Source organism: Mus caroli, unplaced genomic scaffold, assembly GCF_978045245.1.
Source record: "Mus caroli unplaced genomic scaffold, Mus_caroli_1 scaffold_6, whole genome shotgun sequence".
Classification (NCBI taxonomy): domain Eukaryota; kingdom Metazoa; phylum Chordata; class Mammalia; order Rodentia; family Muridae; genus Mus; species Mus caroli.
This window is the reverse complement of record NW_028227261.1, coordinates 99,658,533-99,675,129: the sequence shown is the minus strand read 5'-3', so window position 1 is coordinate 99,675,129 and position 16,597 is coordinate 99,658,533. Positions and strand designations below refer to the sequence as shown.

Here is a 16,597-nt window from a genome sequence, read left to right as displayed (position 1 = left end):
CTTATGTTAGGCTTCTGAACTTTCTTACTCCCTACAAGGCATTTTCCCTACTTAGGCATCATTTTTTTTTTTAGTTATCTTAGGTTATTGTCCTTTTAGTGGCCCTGTGTGTTCCTCTTCTAATGTTGAAAACAAAATGTCTCGGAAAGTTCTAGAACAAATCTTACAGTTGATGAAACTAGTCTTTATTCTGTATCCAAAACAGTCTATGATGTCTTCATTATTAGCACTCTGTGAGTAGCCTTCAGTGCATCTTGAGTCATCATGCCTGTTGAATGTGATGCTTATTGGAGAGTAACTGAAATGGTGCTGTTTTGTGTGTTTGAATCTCATATTCTCTCACTTTACTTTTCTCATTTCAATCTTCTTACATATTCTCTGCAGGTCAAAGTGCAACTGCATTGGGGAGCGGAGGTTACTATGGCCACAGTCCAGGATATTACGGTCAGCATATTACCCCTAATCCCAAACCAACCAACAAATTTTTTCAGTGCAAGTTCTGCGTACGCTACTTCAGGTCAAAAAATCTCCTCATAGAACATACTAGGAAGGTCCATGGAGCTCAAGCTGAAGAGAGTCCCACAGGACCTCCTGTCCCAGGATCCTTAAATTATAATATCATGATGCACGAAGGATTTGGAAAGGTCTTTTCTTGCCAGTTTTGCACATACAAATCACCTCGGAGGGCAAGGATAATTAAGCATCAGAAGATGTACCACAAAAACAGTCTGAAGGAGTCCACAGCGCCACCACCTGCCCCTGCTCCACTGCCAGACCCTCTGGTTCCACCTGTGTCACTGCAGGACCCCTGCAAAGAACTGCCGGCAGAGGTTGTTGAGCGCAGCATCTTAGAATCCATGGTCAAGCCTTTGACCAAGTCTCGAGGCAACTTTTGTTGTGAGTGGTGCAGCTACCAGACCCCCCGCAGAGAACGCTGGTGCGATCACATGATGAAGAAACACCGAAGTATGGTCAAGATCCTTTCTAGCATCAGGCAGCAGCAAGAAGGGACTAATGTAGCTGAAGTGCAGAATGATAATGAACCCAGCCCCACCTCCAACTCCACCTACCTGTCCATGAATGCTTCGAGCCGGGAGATGCCCAACGCTAACGTCTCCAATTTCAGGGGCTCCGTGGGCAACTCCATCATGAGACCTAATTCTTCTTCAACTTCCAAGTTTTCTTCTATGTCTTACCCTCAGATGAAGCCGAAGTCACCTCATAATTCTGGCCTTGTGAACTTGACGGAGAGGTCCCGTTACGGAATGTCTGACATGACGAATTCATCCGCTGACCTGGACACTAACAGCATGCTAAATGACTCTAGCTCTGATGAGGACTTAAATGAGGTAGACAGTGAGAATGGTTTAAGTGTTATGGATCACCAGGTGTCAGGACTGTCTGCAGAGCAGCTCATGGGCTCTGATGGCAACAAGCTGTTAGAGACCAAGGGGATTCCATTTCGAAGGTTCATGAATAGGTTCCAGTGTCCCTTTTGTCCTTTCCTCACCATGCACCGCCGTAGCATTTCCCGTCACATAGAAAATATCCACTTATCTGGAAAGACAGCTGTCTACAAATGTGACGAGTGTCCGTTTACTTGTAAGAGCTCATTAAAACTCGGGGCTCATAAACAGTGTCACACGGGTACGTCGGATTGGGATACTGTGAATTCTCAAAGCGAAAGCCTGTCTTCCTCGTTGAATGAAGGAATGGTATCTTATGAGAGCTCCAGCATCAATGGTAGAAAGTCGGGAGTCATGTTGGACCCCTTACAGCAGCAGCAGCCACCACAGCCACCTCCGCCACTACCACCACCACCACCCCCACCATCACAGCCACTGCAGCAGCCTCCACCGCCACCGCTACAGTCACCACACCAGGTGCCACCTCAGCCACAGCCACCACCAACCCAGCAGCCACAGCCACCCACACAGGTCCCACCTCTGCACCCTTACAAGTGCACCATGTGTAGTTATTCCACCATGACTCTGAAAGGGCTAAGAGTCCATCAGCAGCACAAACATTCATTCTGCGACAACTTGCCAAAATTCGAGGGGCAGCCCTCGAGCCTACCACTGGAAAATGAGACGGATAGCCACCCCTCTTCCAGCAACACTGTGAAGAAAAGTCAGACCTCAATTCTTGGATTGTCCTCCAAGAATAACTTTGTAGCTAAGGCCAATAGGAAGCTTGCTAGTGACTTTCCTCTTGATTTATCACCTGTGAAGAAGAGAACAAGGATTGACGAGATAGCCAGCAATTTGCAGAGCAAAATCAACCAGACCAAACTGCAGGAAGATGCGATCATCAATGTCGAGGATGATGAGGAGGAAGAGGATGACAACGAAGTCGAGATCGAGGTTGAACTGGACAGGGAGGAGGAGGCGACGGACCCCATCATGGAGGTGCCCACTGCCTTTTCAGCCCAGCAGATCTGGGCCAGAGACCCTAGTGAGTCCCAGAAGGAGCCCAACTACAGAAGTATCACTCATGATTACACTGCCACCAATGGGGCAGAGATCGAACTCACGCTTTCCGAAGATGAAGAGGATTACTACGGCTCTTCAGCAAGCATGAAAGATCAAGTGTCCAATGCGGCTCTGCTGAACACCCAGCCCGCGATCTATGGGACGGAACCCAGTAATGAAAATACCGATTTTGGGGACTCTGGAAGGCTTTACTATTGTAAACACTGTGACTTTAATAATAAATCTGCCCGGAGTGTTAGCACCCACTACCAGCGAATGCACCCATACATTAAGTTCAGCTTTAGGTATATCTTGGACCCCAATGATCACAGCGCAGTGTACAGGTGCCTGGAATGCTATATTGACTACACCAACTTTGAAGACCTCCAACAGCATTATGGTGAACATCACCCAGAGGCCATGAATGTACTCAACTTTGACCATTCGGATCTGATCTACCGATGTCGGTTTTGTTCCTACACTAGCCCGAATGTCAGAAGCCTGATGCCACATTACCAAAGAATGCATCCCACGGTGAAAATCAACAATGCTATGATCTTTTCAAGCTACGTTGTAGAGCAGCAGGAAGGGCTGAATGCTGAGTCCCAGACCCTGCGGGAGATTTTGAATTCAGCTCCCAAAAGCATGGCGACGTCCACGCCTGTGGCTCGCGGTGGTGGCTTGCCAGCTACGTTTAACAAAAACACTCCTCCCAAGACCTTTACTCCAGAATGTGAAAGCCAGAAGGACCCTTCAGTGAACACCGTTGTCGTTTACGATTGTGATGTTTGCTCGTTTGCGAGCCCCAACATGCACTCTGTCTTGGTTCACTATCAGAAGAAACACCCTGAAGAAAAGGCCTCGTACTTTAGGATCCAGAAAACCATGCGCATGGTGTCTGTGGACAGAGGCTCTGCCCTTTCCCAATTATCATTTGAGGTGGGTGCTCCAATGTCTCCCAAAATGTCCAACATGGGTTCCCCACCCCCCCCACAGCCCCCGCCACCAGACCTCAGTATTGAGCTTTACTACTGCAAACACTGCTCCTACAGCAATCGGTCAGTTGTGGGGGTGCTTGTTCACTACCAGAAAAGACACCCAGAAATAAAGGTCACTGCCAAATATATCAGACAGGCTCCTCCCACAGCTGCAATGATGAGAGGGGCTGAAGGGCTCCAAGATTCCCCTCGGCCTCCTGCTCCCTTGCAGCTGAACAGTTCTGAGAGAGATTGCCCTCCTGTGGAGACTGAGATGTTCTTTTGCCAGCACTGTGATTATGGGAACCGGACGGTCAAAGGCGTCCTCATTCATTATCAGAAGAAGCACCGGGACTTCAAGGCCAATGCCGATGTGATCAGGCAGCACACAGCCACCATCCGAAGCCTCTGTGACCGGAACCAGAAGCCTGCCAGCTGTGTGCTTCTCCCTGCTTCCGGTATGGAACGGGACAAAACGAAACTTCGAGCGCTCAAATGTAGGCAGTGCTCGTATACCTCCCCCTATTTCTATGCACTGAGGAAACATATCAAGAAAGACCACCCTGCCCTGAAGGCCACAGTCACGTCCATCATGCGGTGGGCATTTCTAGATGGCTTGATAGAAGCTGGCTACCACTGCGAGTGGTGTATCTACTCCCACATGGAGCCCAGTGGTTTGCTCCTGCATTATCAGAGGAGGCACCCTGAGCATTATGTAGATTATACTTATATGGCTACCAAACTCTGGGCTGGGCCAGACCCATCCTCTCCCACTCTTACCATGTCAGCTGAAGCCAAAACATACAGATGCAGGGACTGCGTTTTTGAAGCCGTCTCCATCTGGGACATCACAAACCATTACCAAGCGTTTCACCCCTGGGCCATGAATGGTGATGAGTCTGTGTTGCTGGATATCATCAAGGAGAAAGACGGTGTAGACAAGGCCCTCCTGGCACCTGAAGAGCTGATAGGCCCTGTGAATTGTGAAAATAGTATGCCCAACCCCCTTCCCGAGCAGGAAGCTGAGTGCCCAGAGGATGCAAGACTTTCCCCAGAGAAAAGCATTCATCTGGCTTCAGCTAACCCTGCTATATCTTCCACCCCATACCAGTGTACAGTGTGCCAGTCCGAGTACAACAACTTGCACGGCCTCCTCACCCATTACGGGAAGAAGCATCCTGGTATGAAAGTGAAGGCTGCTGATTTTGCCCAGGATATTGACATCAACCCAGGTGCCGTCTACAAATGCAGGCATTGTCCGTACATCAACACTCGCATCCATGGCGTCCTGACCCACTATCAGAAGCGACACCCGGCCATCAAGGTGACCGCTGAGGACTTTGTGCATGACGTGGAGCAGTCAGCTGACATATCCCAGAATGACGTGGAGGAGACAAGTAGGATTTTTAAACAAGGGTATGGTGCCTACCGGTGCAAGCTGTGTCCTTACACACACGGCACTCTGGAGAAACTCAAAATCCACTATGAGAAGTACCACAACCAGCCTGAGTTTGATGTCTTTTCCCCGTCTCCTCCGAAGCTGCCAGTGTCCCTTGAGCCTGAGATAACCACTGAAGTGAGCCCCTCCCAGGTCTCCGTGACGGAGGAGGAGGTGGGAGAGGATCCTATGTCCACTGCTCACTTCTCTACCTCGCATCTGGTCTCCCACACTGTGTTCCGGTGCCAGCTCTGCAAGTACTTCTGTTCCACTAGGAAGGGCATTGCCAGGCACTACCGGATCAAGCACAATAATGTCCGTGCCCAGCCCGAGGGCAAAAACAATCTCTTCAAGTGTGCCCTGTGTGCCTACACCAACCCCATCCGCAAGGGACTGGCAGCCCACTACCAGAAGCGCCACGACATTGATGCATATTACACCCACTGCCTTGCGGCCTCCAGGACCATCAGTGACAAGCCCAACAAGGTGATCATCCCATCCCCACCCAAAGATGACTCTCCTCAGCTGAGCGAGGAACTCCGGCGGGCTGTGGAGAAGAAAAAGTGCTCCTTATGTTCCTTCCAGTCCTTCAGCAAGAAAGGCATTGTGTCCCATTATATGAAGCGCCACCCGGGGGTGTTCCCAAAGAAGCAGCATGCCAGCAAGTTGGGGGGCTACTTCACAGCGGTCTACGCAGATGAACACGAGAAACCCCCACTGATGGAAGAAGAGGAGAGAAGCAGCTTTGAGAGGGCCGAGGCGGAAGGCGAAGCTCAAGACATTGAGTGGCTCCCGTTCCGCTGCATCAAATGCTTCAAGCTGTCCTTCAGCACGGCGGAGTTGCTGTGCATGCATTACACAGACCACCACAGCAGGGACTTAAAGAGGGACTTCGTCATCCTAGGCAGCGGCCCCCGCTTCCAGAGCTCCACCTTCCAGTGTAAGCACTGTGATAGCAAATTGCAAAGCATAGCCGAGCTGACCTCACACTTGAACATCCACAATGAGGAATTCCAGAAGCGTGCCAAACGCCAGGAGAGGAGGAAACAGCTTTTGAGCAAGCAGAAATATGCAGATGGTGCTTTTGCAGATTTCAAACAAGAGAGGGTAAGGATATGTTTTGATTTCCCTTCCCCCAGGAGGCCTCTCATCACTGGTGCCCACATGTACTTCGTTGCCAGCCAAACTGCTGCAGGCTTCCTATTGACTTAGCTTGCCAGAGAGCTCAATAAGTCAGTTAAACATTTCGAGCTTGATTGTTCCCCATTCTATGCTCACCCCACTCCACGGTCCTGTGCTCCTCCCCTTCTCCCTCTGACTCCTCCGATGGCTCCCCAGGGGAGGGTTGGGGTGGTTTCTCTGTGTGTCTTCCTGCCAAGTAGTGTTTTCTGAAGCCTCGTTTAAAAAAAAAAAAAAAAAAAAAAAAAAGACAGTGGTTGCTCTTCCTAAGGCAGTTGTGGGCTACCTCTTGTTACCCTTAGCCCTTCTCAGCCATGACATGGTCTCCGGTGTTTGCTTCGGGAACCTAACATCTCTCTCTCTCTCTCTCTCTCTCTCTCTCTTCTTAAATCAAGAGGTTCATTAAAGGAATAGCTGTTGCAACATGTCACCTGCGCAATCAAAACTGGTCTGAAAGCCAGATAACTTAGAAACCGCGAATCTCTCCTTAATCTCTCCTCACCAGCTGGAACCTAAGTGGGTTCCAGAGGCGACGACTTGTAGGCAATGTGCCATGACTGATGAAGTTTATATATATATAATGAAACACTTTAGCCTGCTAATCCTCTTTAAAATACAGTATCCAGTAATCTGTAAGAGTAAGATGCCTGCCTTTGAGGGAGGGCGTGCTGTACTGATGGCTACCACTGTATTTTACCAGCCTTTTGGTCACTTAGAAGAGGTGCCAAAGATCAAGGAGAGGAAAGTGGTGGGCTACAAGTGTAAATTCTGCGTGGAAGTGCATCCAACGCTTCGGGCCATCTGTAACCACCTCCGGAAACACGTCCAGTATGGTAGCGTCCCAGCTGTGTCTGCTGCTGTGAAGGTGAGAAGGGGAAGGTCCAGGCACCTGGTGTGTGTGTGTGTGTGTGTGTGTGTGTGTGTGTGTGTGTGCGCGTGCATGCATGTGCACTTGTGAATATCTGAGTTATTTAGTAACCCATTGCTTGAAGCAGCCTGGAAGAGTGTGGCTTGGGATGCGGGCATTCTTGAGTTACGCTTGGCTTGCTTTGGCTTGTTTTGATTTCTTTGCAGGTTGGACCTTCCACATCATTCCATTTAGGGAAAGGTTTGATCTAGTTTCTAATTCTGAGGGACAGTCTGGTGGAGAAAGATGACCCCACATTCTCATCTAAGAGGCTTGGGGGTCACGTGATTTCGTGCTGGTTGTCTCTAGGTCACCATCCTGAGCTGTCAGAGCTCATGGGAGGAATTAAGTGGACTATGTTCCCATCTTCCAGGTCTCCTCCTGCCTCACTCCTACTGTCATGTGCCTGAGCGTGGGACAGTCCAGGAGAATCTGCATTTTGCTTCTTTCTAGGTTCATTGAGTTATGCAAGGGGCGTTGATCAGATAGAAAGCTAAGAGCCTGCCTTTAAGACCTGGTTTGCTTACTGTACGTCTCTTTCCATGTGATGCTGCCGGCATCTTCCTTCTTTCCCCTCACCTTTGCTAGATTACCTGTTTTAGATTCCACAGTACAAATAGCAGCTACTGTTTCAATAGCCAACTCCCCATTCCTACCTTCTAGAATGTACTTACCACTTTTGAACACAGAAATTAATTCAGGCTTCTGCCCTTTCCATCTGGATATTGGAATATATTTTTATGTTTGCTCTTTCTTGACCTTTGTCTCCTGTTGACTCTGAAGGTAAAGCTTATCTTTTCTTGAACACTGAACCCTTGGCTTTGAGAACACTGTTAACCCAGGGACAGAGGCGAAAGCTTCCACACTTGACTGTAGTCAGTCCCAGGCTTGCTTCTGAGACACACAAGAGAAATATCAGTATTCCAGGAAGCTGCTTCAACAACTGATAGCTTAAAAGTCAAACTGCTCCTTACCTTTTGGAATTAACCACATAGTAACATTCATTTGAAGATGGCATTTCTGTCTGCAAGATAGAAAGAAGCAGGGAACTATTGAGTTTCCTTGTCAAATGGCCCGAGGTTTTTAGACAGCCAGTGTCTTAATTGCTCTTCTATTGTTGTGAAGAGACACTATGACCAAGGCAATACCATGATGAAGAAAACATTCAATTGGGGGCTTGGTTACAGTGTCAGGGGGTTAGTCCATTATCATCAGGGTGGGTATGGGGAGTGTGCTGAAATAATGGGCATAGTACAGGAGAAGTAGCTGAGAGCTTTACATCCTGATTCATAGGCACAGGCAGAGAAAGAGAGAGACCTTGGACCTGACATGGGCTTTTGAAACACCAAAGTCCATCCCTAGAGACACACATTCTATAACACAGACACACCTCCTAATCCTTCCCAAACGGTCCTTAGTCCCAAACAGAGACCAAGCATACAAGTATATGAACCTACGGAGGCCATTCAAACCACCACAGCTGTACTATGATTTTTGTTGTTTTCTTTCTTTCTCATCCCTCCCCACCCCTCTCTTCCTCTCCCCTTCCCTCCCCTCTCCCTTCAGCTCCCCTCCTTTTGTCTCTCAGAGTCATAATCCAGCTTTATTTTAGAATCAATGAGATCACAGTTTACATTTTCTGTTTTGAGTTTGGTAGCAAGTGAATGAACTTCAGATTGGGAAAGCCCATGTCACATGTCTCAGGCTCTCTTATTTCCAAATTAATGTTGCCTCAAAATCAACACCACTGTGGAAGAAGCAACTCTCAAGCTGGACTTCTCTGTACACAGAGCCAGAGATGCAGGGGAGAAAACATTGATGGAAATTGCTGACGAGCTTGGGAGAATGACGGGAAAAGAAGAAAGCTGGAGTAGTAACAATGGATATTTATTTTGTTGGTGGGGCATGTGTGTGTGTGTGGTTCTCTTAGCAGGAGGCTGAAGACCCTTCCCACCTGTTCCTGGATGGATTGGAAGCAGCCAGAGACGCCAGTGGCACACTGGTGGGCCGGGTGGATGGTGGACACTGCTTGCTTGATGCAATGTTGGAGGATGAAACCCGGCCGGGGGGATACCATTGCAGTCAATGTGACCGGGTCCTGATGTCCATGCAGGGGCTGCGTTCTCATGAGAGGAGCCACCTGGCCTTGGCCATGTTTACCAGAGAGGACAAGTACAGCTGCCAGTATTGCTCCTTTGTTTCTGCATTCAGACACAAGTAAGTGTTACTGGGTAGTCCCTCATTGTCAGTGGGAAGGCGTGCATGCCTTAAAGAAGGGAACTAAGCTGTAGCAGGAAACAGATACTCTGATGACTCTGAAATCTCCTTTCCTGGTTTCTACCTGCTGTGACCTTGACCTATAAAGTGGACTAAGAGTAGCAGTGAGGAGATGGCATTTGATTTATCTAGTGTGGGCATTTAAAAAAAAGAAAATGAGACAGGATTCGGTATGATTTACTCAAGAGAAGACAGTTTCTGGGAGCAAATGTTTTTCCTGATAGACCCACCAAATAGCCAAAAGTTAAAGAAATCATATGAAGAAGTCAAGTTCTGTTTGGAAAACCAAGGGGTTAAAGATGGCACGTTAGTCCAGTTAGCCCTTGTGACTGGAGAATCATTGGAAGGGTAACAAGGATTCTGGATGCTAAGGATTTGCTCGGGATCAGCAGGGTGGAGGGCTGAGGAAGGCATCTCTTGCCAAGCTTCGCAACCTCAGCTAGTTCCTGGCACTCACATGGAGAAGTCAGGAGAGCTGACTTCTGCAAATGGTACCTTCCTCATGTTGCAAGTGCATGGTAACACACACACACACACACACACACACACACACGAATTGCTAAAAGTTTGGGGAGTCTAAGAAGTAGGAATGCCCCATGCTCATTACAGCTTTGAAAGTGGGAAAGTGGGTGATAGGAAAGGGTCAGGGTCTAAGGGAAGGAAACCTTTTGTTACATCAATGTTCTTCCTGTGAGCCTGGCAGAGTATTGCCGGTAGTTCGCTTACTGTTTATCAATGTGGTAATTGAAAACGAGTGAGGCCTGTTGGCTTCAGAGTTCAGACAGAATGACTAAAAGCAGGAGAAGCCGTGCTTCTCTTTAGAGAGTAGGAGAGATGACACACTTTTTACTCTGATACAGAGCCTAACATTTAGTCTTTGCCTGCGTGCGTCCGTACTGTGGCATTAACACTGGCCTTCTCGGTTCCTTAAGTAGTAAACCACACTGCATGATACCCATAGACCCTCAGTAAGTTATTTTGAATAAAAGAATAATTTATGCCTGGCATTATGCCTTGGAAAAATGTGAAGATGATTGGGGTATAATTGCCTTACGTTAAAAAAAAAAATGACTGGACAAAATAAGGTATGAAAACAGGAAGGTTGAAAATGACTGAGAAGAAGTCAGGGTAGGGAGAAGAGAGGGCCCAAGGTGGGAAGGTGGCAACTTAGGTTGAGGCCTGGCTGGTGGTTCAATTTAAATAAGCCTACACTTACATGAAGAGGAATTGTAGAGTTTACTCCTGGCTACCTAAGTAGTCATCCTATTAGGATGTCTATAAATGCCAGGAATTAGTATATTATAATTACAGCACTGGCAAAAGGAATTGTCTGGGCTGAATACCATTCATAATTACTAACAATTATTGCACCTGCTGATACAGTGGTGCTATCTTAAGTACCTTCAGCTATTACCTCTTTATATTTACAAAACACCCCTATGAGCTATGCTTGGCCCATTATTACCTCCATATTATAGATGGGAGAAGTAAGGGCTGAAGAGACTAAATAGTTTTCCTGAGGCCACATAGCTTCTAAGCAAATGGCTGGGATTCTGTCTTAGACCGTCTGACGGACTATATGCCTCAGCCAGGTAGATCAAGTTAGAAGAAATCCTAGGAGCTCATTTAAGAAGTTAGGGGTTGGATCCAGGAATGCATCAGTAAAGGCCAAATAGCAGAGCAGAAGTGGCATCCAGTGTTGAGTCTGCTTGGTTGGGAGAATGAATGGCAGGACCACTTATGGAAAAGAGGAGCATTGACTTAGTAGGAAGGTGTTGGGTCTGTGTTCACAGGATGAGTACACGAGAGTCACTCAGAACAGAATGTCAGTCTCTGGGGTCCTGTATGAACGAGAACATCCCTCACCTTGTTGGCTAGATTTATTACTTCTCAGACTAATAGTTATTAAGACGTACTAGGGGTTCATTCTAATTAAGCAATGTCCTCATAAATTGCTTCTGGAAGAGTGATGTATGGCACCTATGGTTGTATTTCTCAGAAGGGGTTTCCGCCCCAGCCCTTGCACACTTGATTCCTTGAAACACAGTCGTATTGTGCTCCATATTGGTATAGACCTTGGAAACAGCGCAGCCTGTGTAAGCAGATCATACTCTTTGAACTCCTCTTTCCTTCCTGTTCCTGCAGAAAGTAGAATTAATGATGTAAGAAAGGAAAGCCCTTGCTACATTTCTCTAACCTTCCACCATCACCCATCTCTCCCCACCCACCCTCACCCCATTTCTCTATGTGAATTAGATAGGCACTCTCACTAGTGATCCGGGCAGAAAAACCTTCTTAGAGCATGGTTTTGGATGACCATCACCCATGCTCTGCGAAGACCCATGCTCTGCGAAGAGAAAAATCATGATCTGCTGTAACTGTTACTATGAATCTATCTCTCAATGCAATAAGATCTTCTTTCTCTTTCTCCTTCTTCTTCGTCTTCATCTTCTCCTTCTCCTTTTCCTCTTCTTCGTCTTCCTCCTCCTCCTCCTCTGAAATAGTTTCATATAGCTGTCCTAGAATTTGCCATGTGACCAAGGCTGGTCCTGAACTCCTGATGCTTCTGCCTGTACCATCCAAGTGCTAGGATTATAGTTACGTAAACCACTCTAGGCTTCTAAAAAGATCATTACTCTCTTCCTCGACTCTCCTCCTATTAAAAATGGCCTATTAAAAATTAAACTTTGGCCTCCCTATTTCTAGTAATGGTGCATGTCACCATTAGAAAACAACAGGGAAGAGTTGGACCAGCTTAGAATTTGGGTGTTTGGAATAGTGGTGGGAAAATGTCTGTGGTTTTTAATTCTGCTCTCCTTTCCTTCCACCTGAAGCTTGGATCGCCATATGCAGACCCATCACGGACACCACAAACCGTTCCGCTGCAAACTCTGCTCTTTCAAGTCCTCCTACAACAGCCGGTTGAAGACGCACATCCTCAAAGCCCATGCTGGTGAGTAGGTCCTTGGGGTGTCCTTCAGTACTCTCTCAGGTTGCCTACCTCACAGCCTTGAATGAAACGGAAAGTTTCCCCTACCGGAATGAAATGCAATTTATACTTGGGATGGTTGCATGTACAGTTTTAAAGAGAAAAGCAAAATGAAATTTTATTCATAAAACCAAAGTAACCACCAGTGCTTTGTTTGACTGATGTCACTAACAGCTTAGAATTAGACTGTTACGTTTTTAAAAGAAATTTCTAAATTACCTTGGCCGGATCATGGGATGACAAAAACCTGTTTTTGAATTGTTAAAAAAAAATCCACTAAAGCTAATTTCTACATGAGACCTAACACACGCTAACCCAAAACTCAGGAAGCATGGGGTGACCCAGGAGATGTTCATGTCTTTTCGACTCAAGTCATGAGTGTCCAGGAGCTGTGCTATTTTGATCACTACATGGTATTCAGCCCAGGCCGTGCACTAAGCTTCGATGGCCATCAGCTTACCCATGTCTATAGCATTCCAAACTGTGGGTACTGTGTGATTTCCCGTGTGCCCTGTGCACTTTGCAGCACTCTGAGCAGTCTTACAAAAGCTCGCCTCCTTCACTTTTGCCAGTCATCACCCATATCTTTCCTCTGCTTCATGTGTGCTGGACCCGTTGAAACTGCTTATGCCACACAACTGCCCTTAGCCCTGCTGGGGATCAGGGTTGCAGCTAGGAGATTAGTTATGTAGGCTTGTTTCTGATAGTATTTTAATGTCCATGGGAAACTTCTCCTAAAGTCCCAGGAGTAAGTAGCTTCGGGATTTGCCTTACTTTTTAGTACTCATGTATATCATATGTTATTCAGCTGGGACAGAATCCTGGTAAGCTTTTCTCGTCGCCTTTGGCCTTGTCCAAAAAGCGTTTTTACCAGTGGGGAGCTGGGTGAATGGTTTTGGCCCAGCAAAGGTCTCTGAACCAACCAGATGCTGCATCACGTTCTGAGCAGTAGGCTGAGTGTATATTCCTAGAGCTGACTGACTAGCTAGCCTTCTCTGCTCGATTGGCGAGAAGTATCCAGAAAGAAAAGGAAAGCAATATCATTCTGCTATCACTACACGGTGGGATCTCAGGCAATGTGACGTGACTCTGAGCCGCTGAGAGAAATCCACGCCTTAAAGAAAGCAGTATGTTTGCTACAGGTCTTTCAACTTGCCTATTCTCAGCTGAGTGTTTTATTTATTTTTTATTAGTATCCTCAGATAGGGCTGGCTATGTAGCTCAGGCTGGCCTTGAACTCACTGTCTAGCCCAACCTGGTCTCAAAGGGGCAGTAGCCCTCGTGCCTCATCCAGTGGAGTCCTGCAATTATAGGCATGTGCTCTCATGCCTGACTGTCTGTTGAGTTAGGCTGTGAGACAGACTCTTAGCTACTTGGCAAAGTTCATGCATCCAAACTCAAATTCATATTAGGGGCTAGAGAGGTAGCTTCACAGTCAGTAACACTTTCTGCTCTTCAAGAGGACCTGAGTTGGGTCCTAAGTACATATTATATTTTAGTGAAAATTTGAAAAAAAATTATGTTCAGTCAACCATAACGTTATTATATAAAGGCCACTGTTACTATTTGGTACTTCCTGTCAACAGTTTTCTCTATAATTATTTTTCCACAGTTGTAATTATAATGTCTATAAAGAACGTTTTATGTTTTAACTCATTCTTAATTTTCTGTCTTATTACAAGTTCTTCAAGACTTTATTTTGATCATAGTTTATCAAGAGGATATACCTACATTTGCCTAATTGTTTTCTTTCAAAATCTACATTGTTTCATAGCTTTTCACGTGTAAATAGTATAATTTTTTTCATCAATTTGTTTGTTTGTTTATATTCTCTGTGTGTTCCCATGTTCCATTCCATTTGTGTGTGTGTGTGTGTGTGTGTGTGTGTGTGTGTGTAAGTCAGAAGATACCTTGCAGGAATCAGTTCTTTCTATAGCATGGGTTCCAGGGTTGTAACTTGGGTCATGAGTCTTGCCTGCATATGCCTTTACCCCTGAGCCACCTTACCAGTCTATAAATAATATTAATCTCCAAATAAAATCTCCTCTGTATTAAGGGTGTATCCCTCCCTCCCTCCTTCCCTCCCTCTCTCCCTTTCTCCTTGTCTCCCTTCCTTGCTCATTGGGATTTTTGTGAAATTATTTTGCTGTTTCAGCCAGACTGTCCTCTAACTCACAGTCTTTCTGCTTAGCTTAGTGCTTGACACCCCCCCACCCCCGACTTGCCTGGCTTGTATGCAGTTTTCTTAATAGAGACCATCAGTGGTAGGGTTATTAGATTGGGGGCCAAATTGACCTGTTGTTACTGAAAACAAGACTGATTGATCACATTAGTGTATATTTGCCCAGTAACAGACAAACTCGCTGATAAGTTCATTCCTAAATGTACTGAACTTGAAAGTTATAGCAAAGGTAAGCCACACTCTTTCTTGTCTTGGTTTGGTCATGGCTTTCTGTGCTATAGTTCTGTTTAAATGTGTTATTGAATGCTGGAAACAGTGTACATGCTTCCCTTCCCACTTACGCTTACCACATAGAATTAATTCTTCCTCCTAAAGAAATGTTGCCTTTCTATAGTGTTGATTATGTAGGAAATGGAGTTTCATTATGAACTTCCCCTCTGCCCCAAGTATACGTGGGGAGGAAATGGTTAAGAATGTGTCAGATGAGGGGGTATGTAGTTTAGCAGTATTAAATATTGAGAATTAATACAATAGGGCTGCCATGTTTGAAAAAGCCACTGAGAAAAAAGAATTAAACCTAATATTTTCTGTGGATTGAAAGAAATCTGCCCTGATCAATTTTAATACAGAGAAGGGGGAAGAAGTTTGAGGCACCCTCTCTGAATTAGGTGAATTGGGTGGGTGGGGATCACCCCAAAAGCTGCACTGCTGTGAAAAAAACACGATTGTCAGTGACCAGCTGGCCTTATCTTGGAGCTTGTGAGTGCTGTTTCTCAGGACTGTGGCTTTGAGAATGGGCAGGGAGTTAGCCTTGGAGGGCTTCTAGACCAAGAATCCTTAGAACACCACTCTAGAGGGAGCCGATTCACTGTGTGGTTTTGCTTTCTAGCCCTCTTTCTCCTGACTCCCACCTTTCCTGTCTACCTCACCACATCTCCTTCTAGGTGAACATGCCTACAAGTGTTCTTGGTGCTCATTTTCCACCATGACAATCAGCCAGTTGAAGGAACACTCCCTCAAGGTCCATGGCAAAGCCCTGACCCTTCCCCGGCCACGGATTGTCAGTCTCCTCTCCTCACATGCCCACCCCTCCTCCCAGAAGGCCACTCCAGCCGAAGAAGTGGAAGACTCCAATGGTAAGAATGCGTTCTTGAGATGGAATCAACCGGGGCGTGTTGGGCTGAGCTAGGATTGGTTCTCCCCCCACCCCCAGGAGATTCTTATCTGAAAATATGATGGTTCAAATGAAGGAAAGGATGTGAATGTGCTAGATCATGGAGTAGGAAGGAGTGTGTATTCTGCATCTGCATGATGCCCTGCTTATACTATCCATGGATACCATTAAAGTATCATGCTGGGCAGGATGTGCCAGTGTTGGGTTCTTTTATGGTGGAGTCTACTGGGACAGGAATGGAGTGCAAGAAGGTATCTATTGTTTTTATGAATACCTTGTCTTGGAAGAAAATGTTCTGTGAGGTGTGTGGAGTCAATTAACCAAAGCTCAGAATGGAAGGAGGGAAGAGCAAGTAAGCGGGACACTCATATTGGAAGAGGTCACATGATGTATTGCATTTACAGTGTTTTCTTATAGCCTTAGTTAGGAAATAGGTTTAGAAATGCTTTGCTTCATAGCTTTGAAAGACAGGCAGGAAGGTATAGAGACATGTGCTCTCTGGCACTGCCACCAAAAGCATGTTGAGAAGACATGAGTGTCAACTTGGAGCTAGTCAGTGGGCCTTGGGAGCTAAGAGATAGCATCTCATTTTCATCAGACTACATCTGGGAACAGACCTGGTTGATGAATCAGCTTGCTCGGAATGTAAGTTCAGATCCCGAGCGGAGAAGTGGGCAGTAGCCTAGGAGAGCTTGAAGCTCCTCCCTTTGCATCTGATGCAGGACACCTTGTGCAGCATGTCTGAGACCGTAACTGCTGTGGTCCACAGCTCTCCAGGATCTACTGTTCTATCCATGGGATGAGCTCAGTAGACAGAAAGTGGAACAAAGGCCTGGATTTCATCCGTCTCCCTCTGACAGTCATGTTTCCCTAGGCAGTCTCGGTTTCTATTCCTGTATGATGATGATATATGTAGGCCTCAGCTGGTTGTCTTGAGAGATTAATGAGACAAGGTACACATATAAAATGCCTGCTGTAATGTCTGACACACAGGAAATGTCAG

General features: G+C 46.4%; 1 protein-coding gene across 8 annotated transcripts in view; it reads left to right on the top strand.

Annotated features, from left to right (window-relative positions):
* Positions 1 to 16,597, top strand: part of Znf462 (zinc finger protein 462) — a 138,719-nt gene that overhangs the window by 62,677 nt on the left and 59,445 nt on the right. For 5 of the 8 annotated variants that reach the window (XR_015047380.1, XM_085839283.1, XM_029476288.2 and 2 more), the window contains 5 exons: positions 385 to 5,993; positions 6,766 to 6,930; positions 8,903 to 9,189; positions 12,084 to 12,202; positions 15,365 to 15,556. Coding sequence is in view for 7 of the 8 variants with exons in the window: in XM_085839283.1 (XP_085695409.1) it covers positions 385 to 5,993; positions 6,766 to 6,930; positions 8,903 to 9,189; positions 12,084 to 12,202; positions 15,365 to 15,556 (6,372 nt within the window). In the remaining variant the exon portion in view is untranslated. The remainder of the gene's footprint in view (positions 1 to 384; positions 5,994 to 6,765; positions 6,931 to 8,902; positions 9,190 to 12,083; positions 12,203 to 15,364; positions 15,557 to 16,597) is intronic. The other 3 variants (XM_085839286.1, XM_085839284.1, XM_085839285.1) reach the window with 3 other exon arrangements.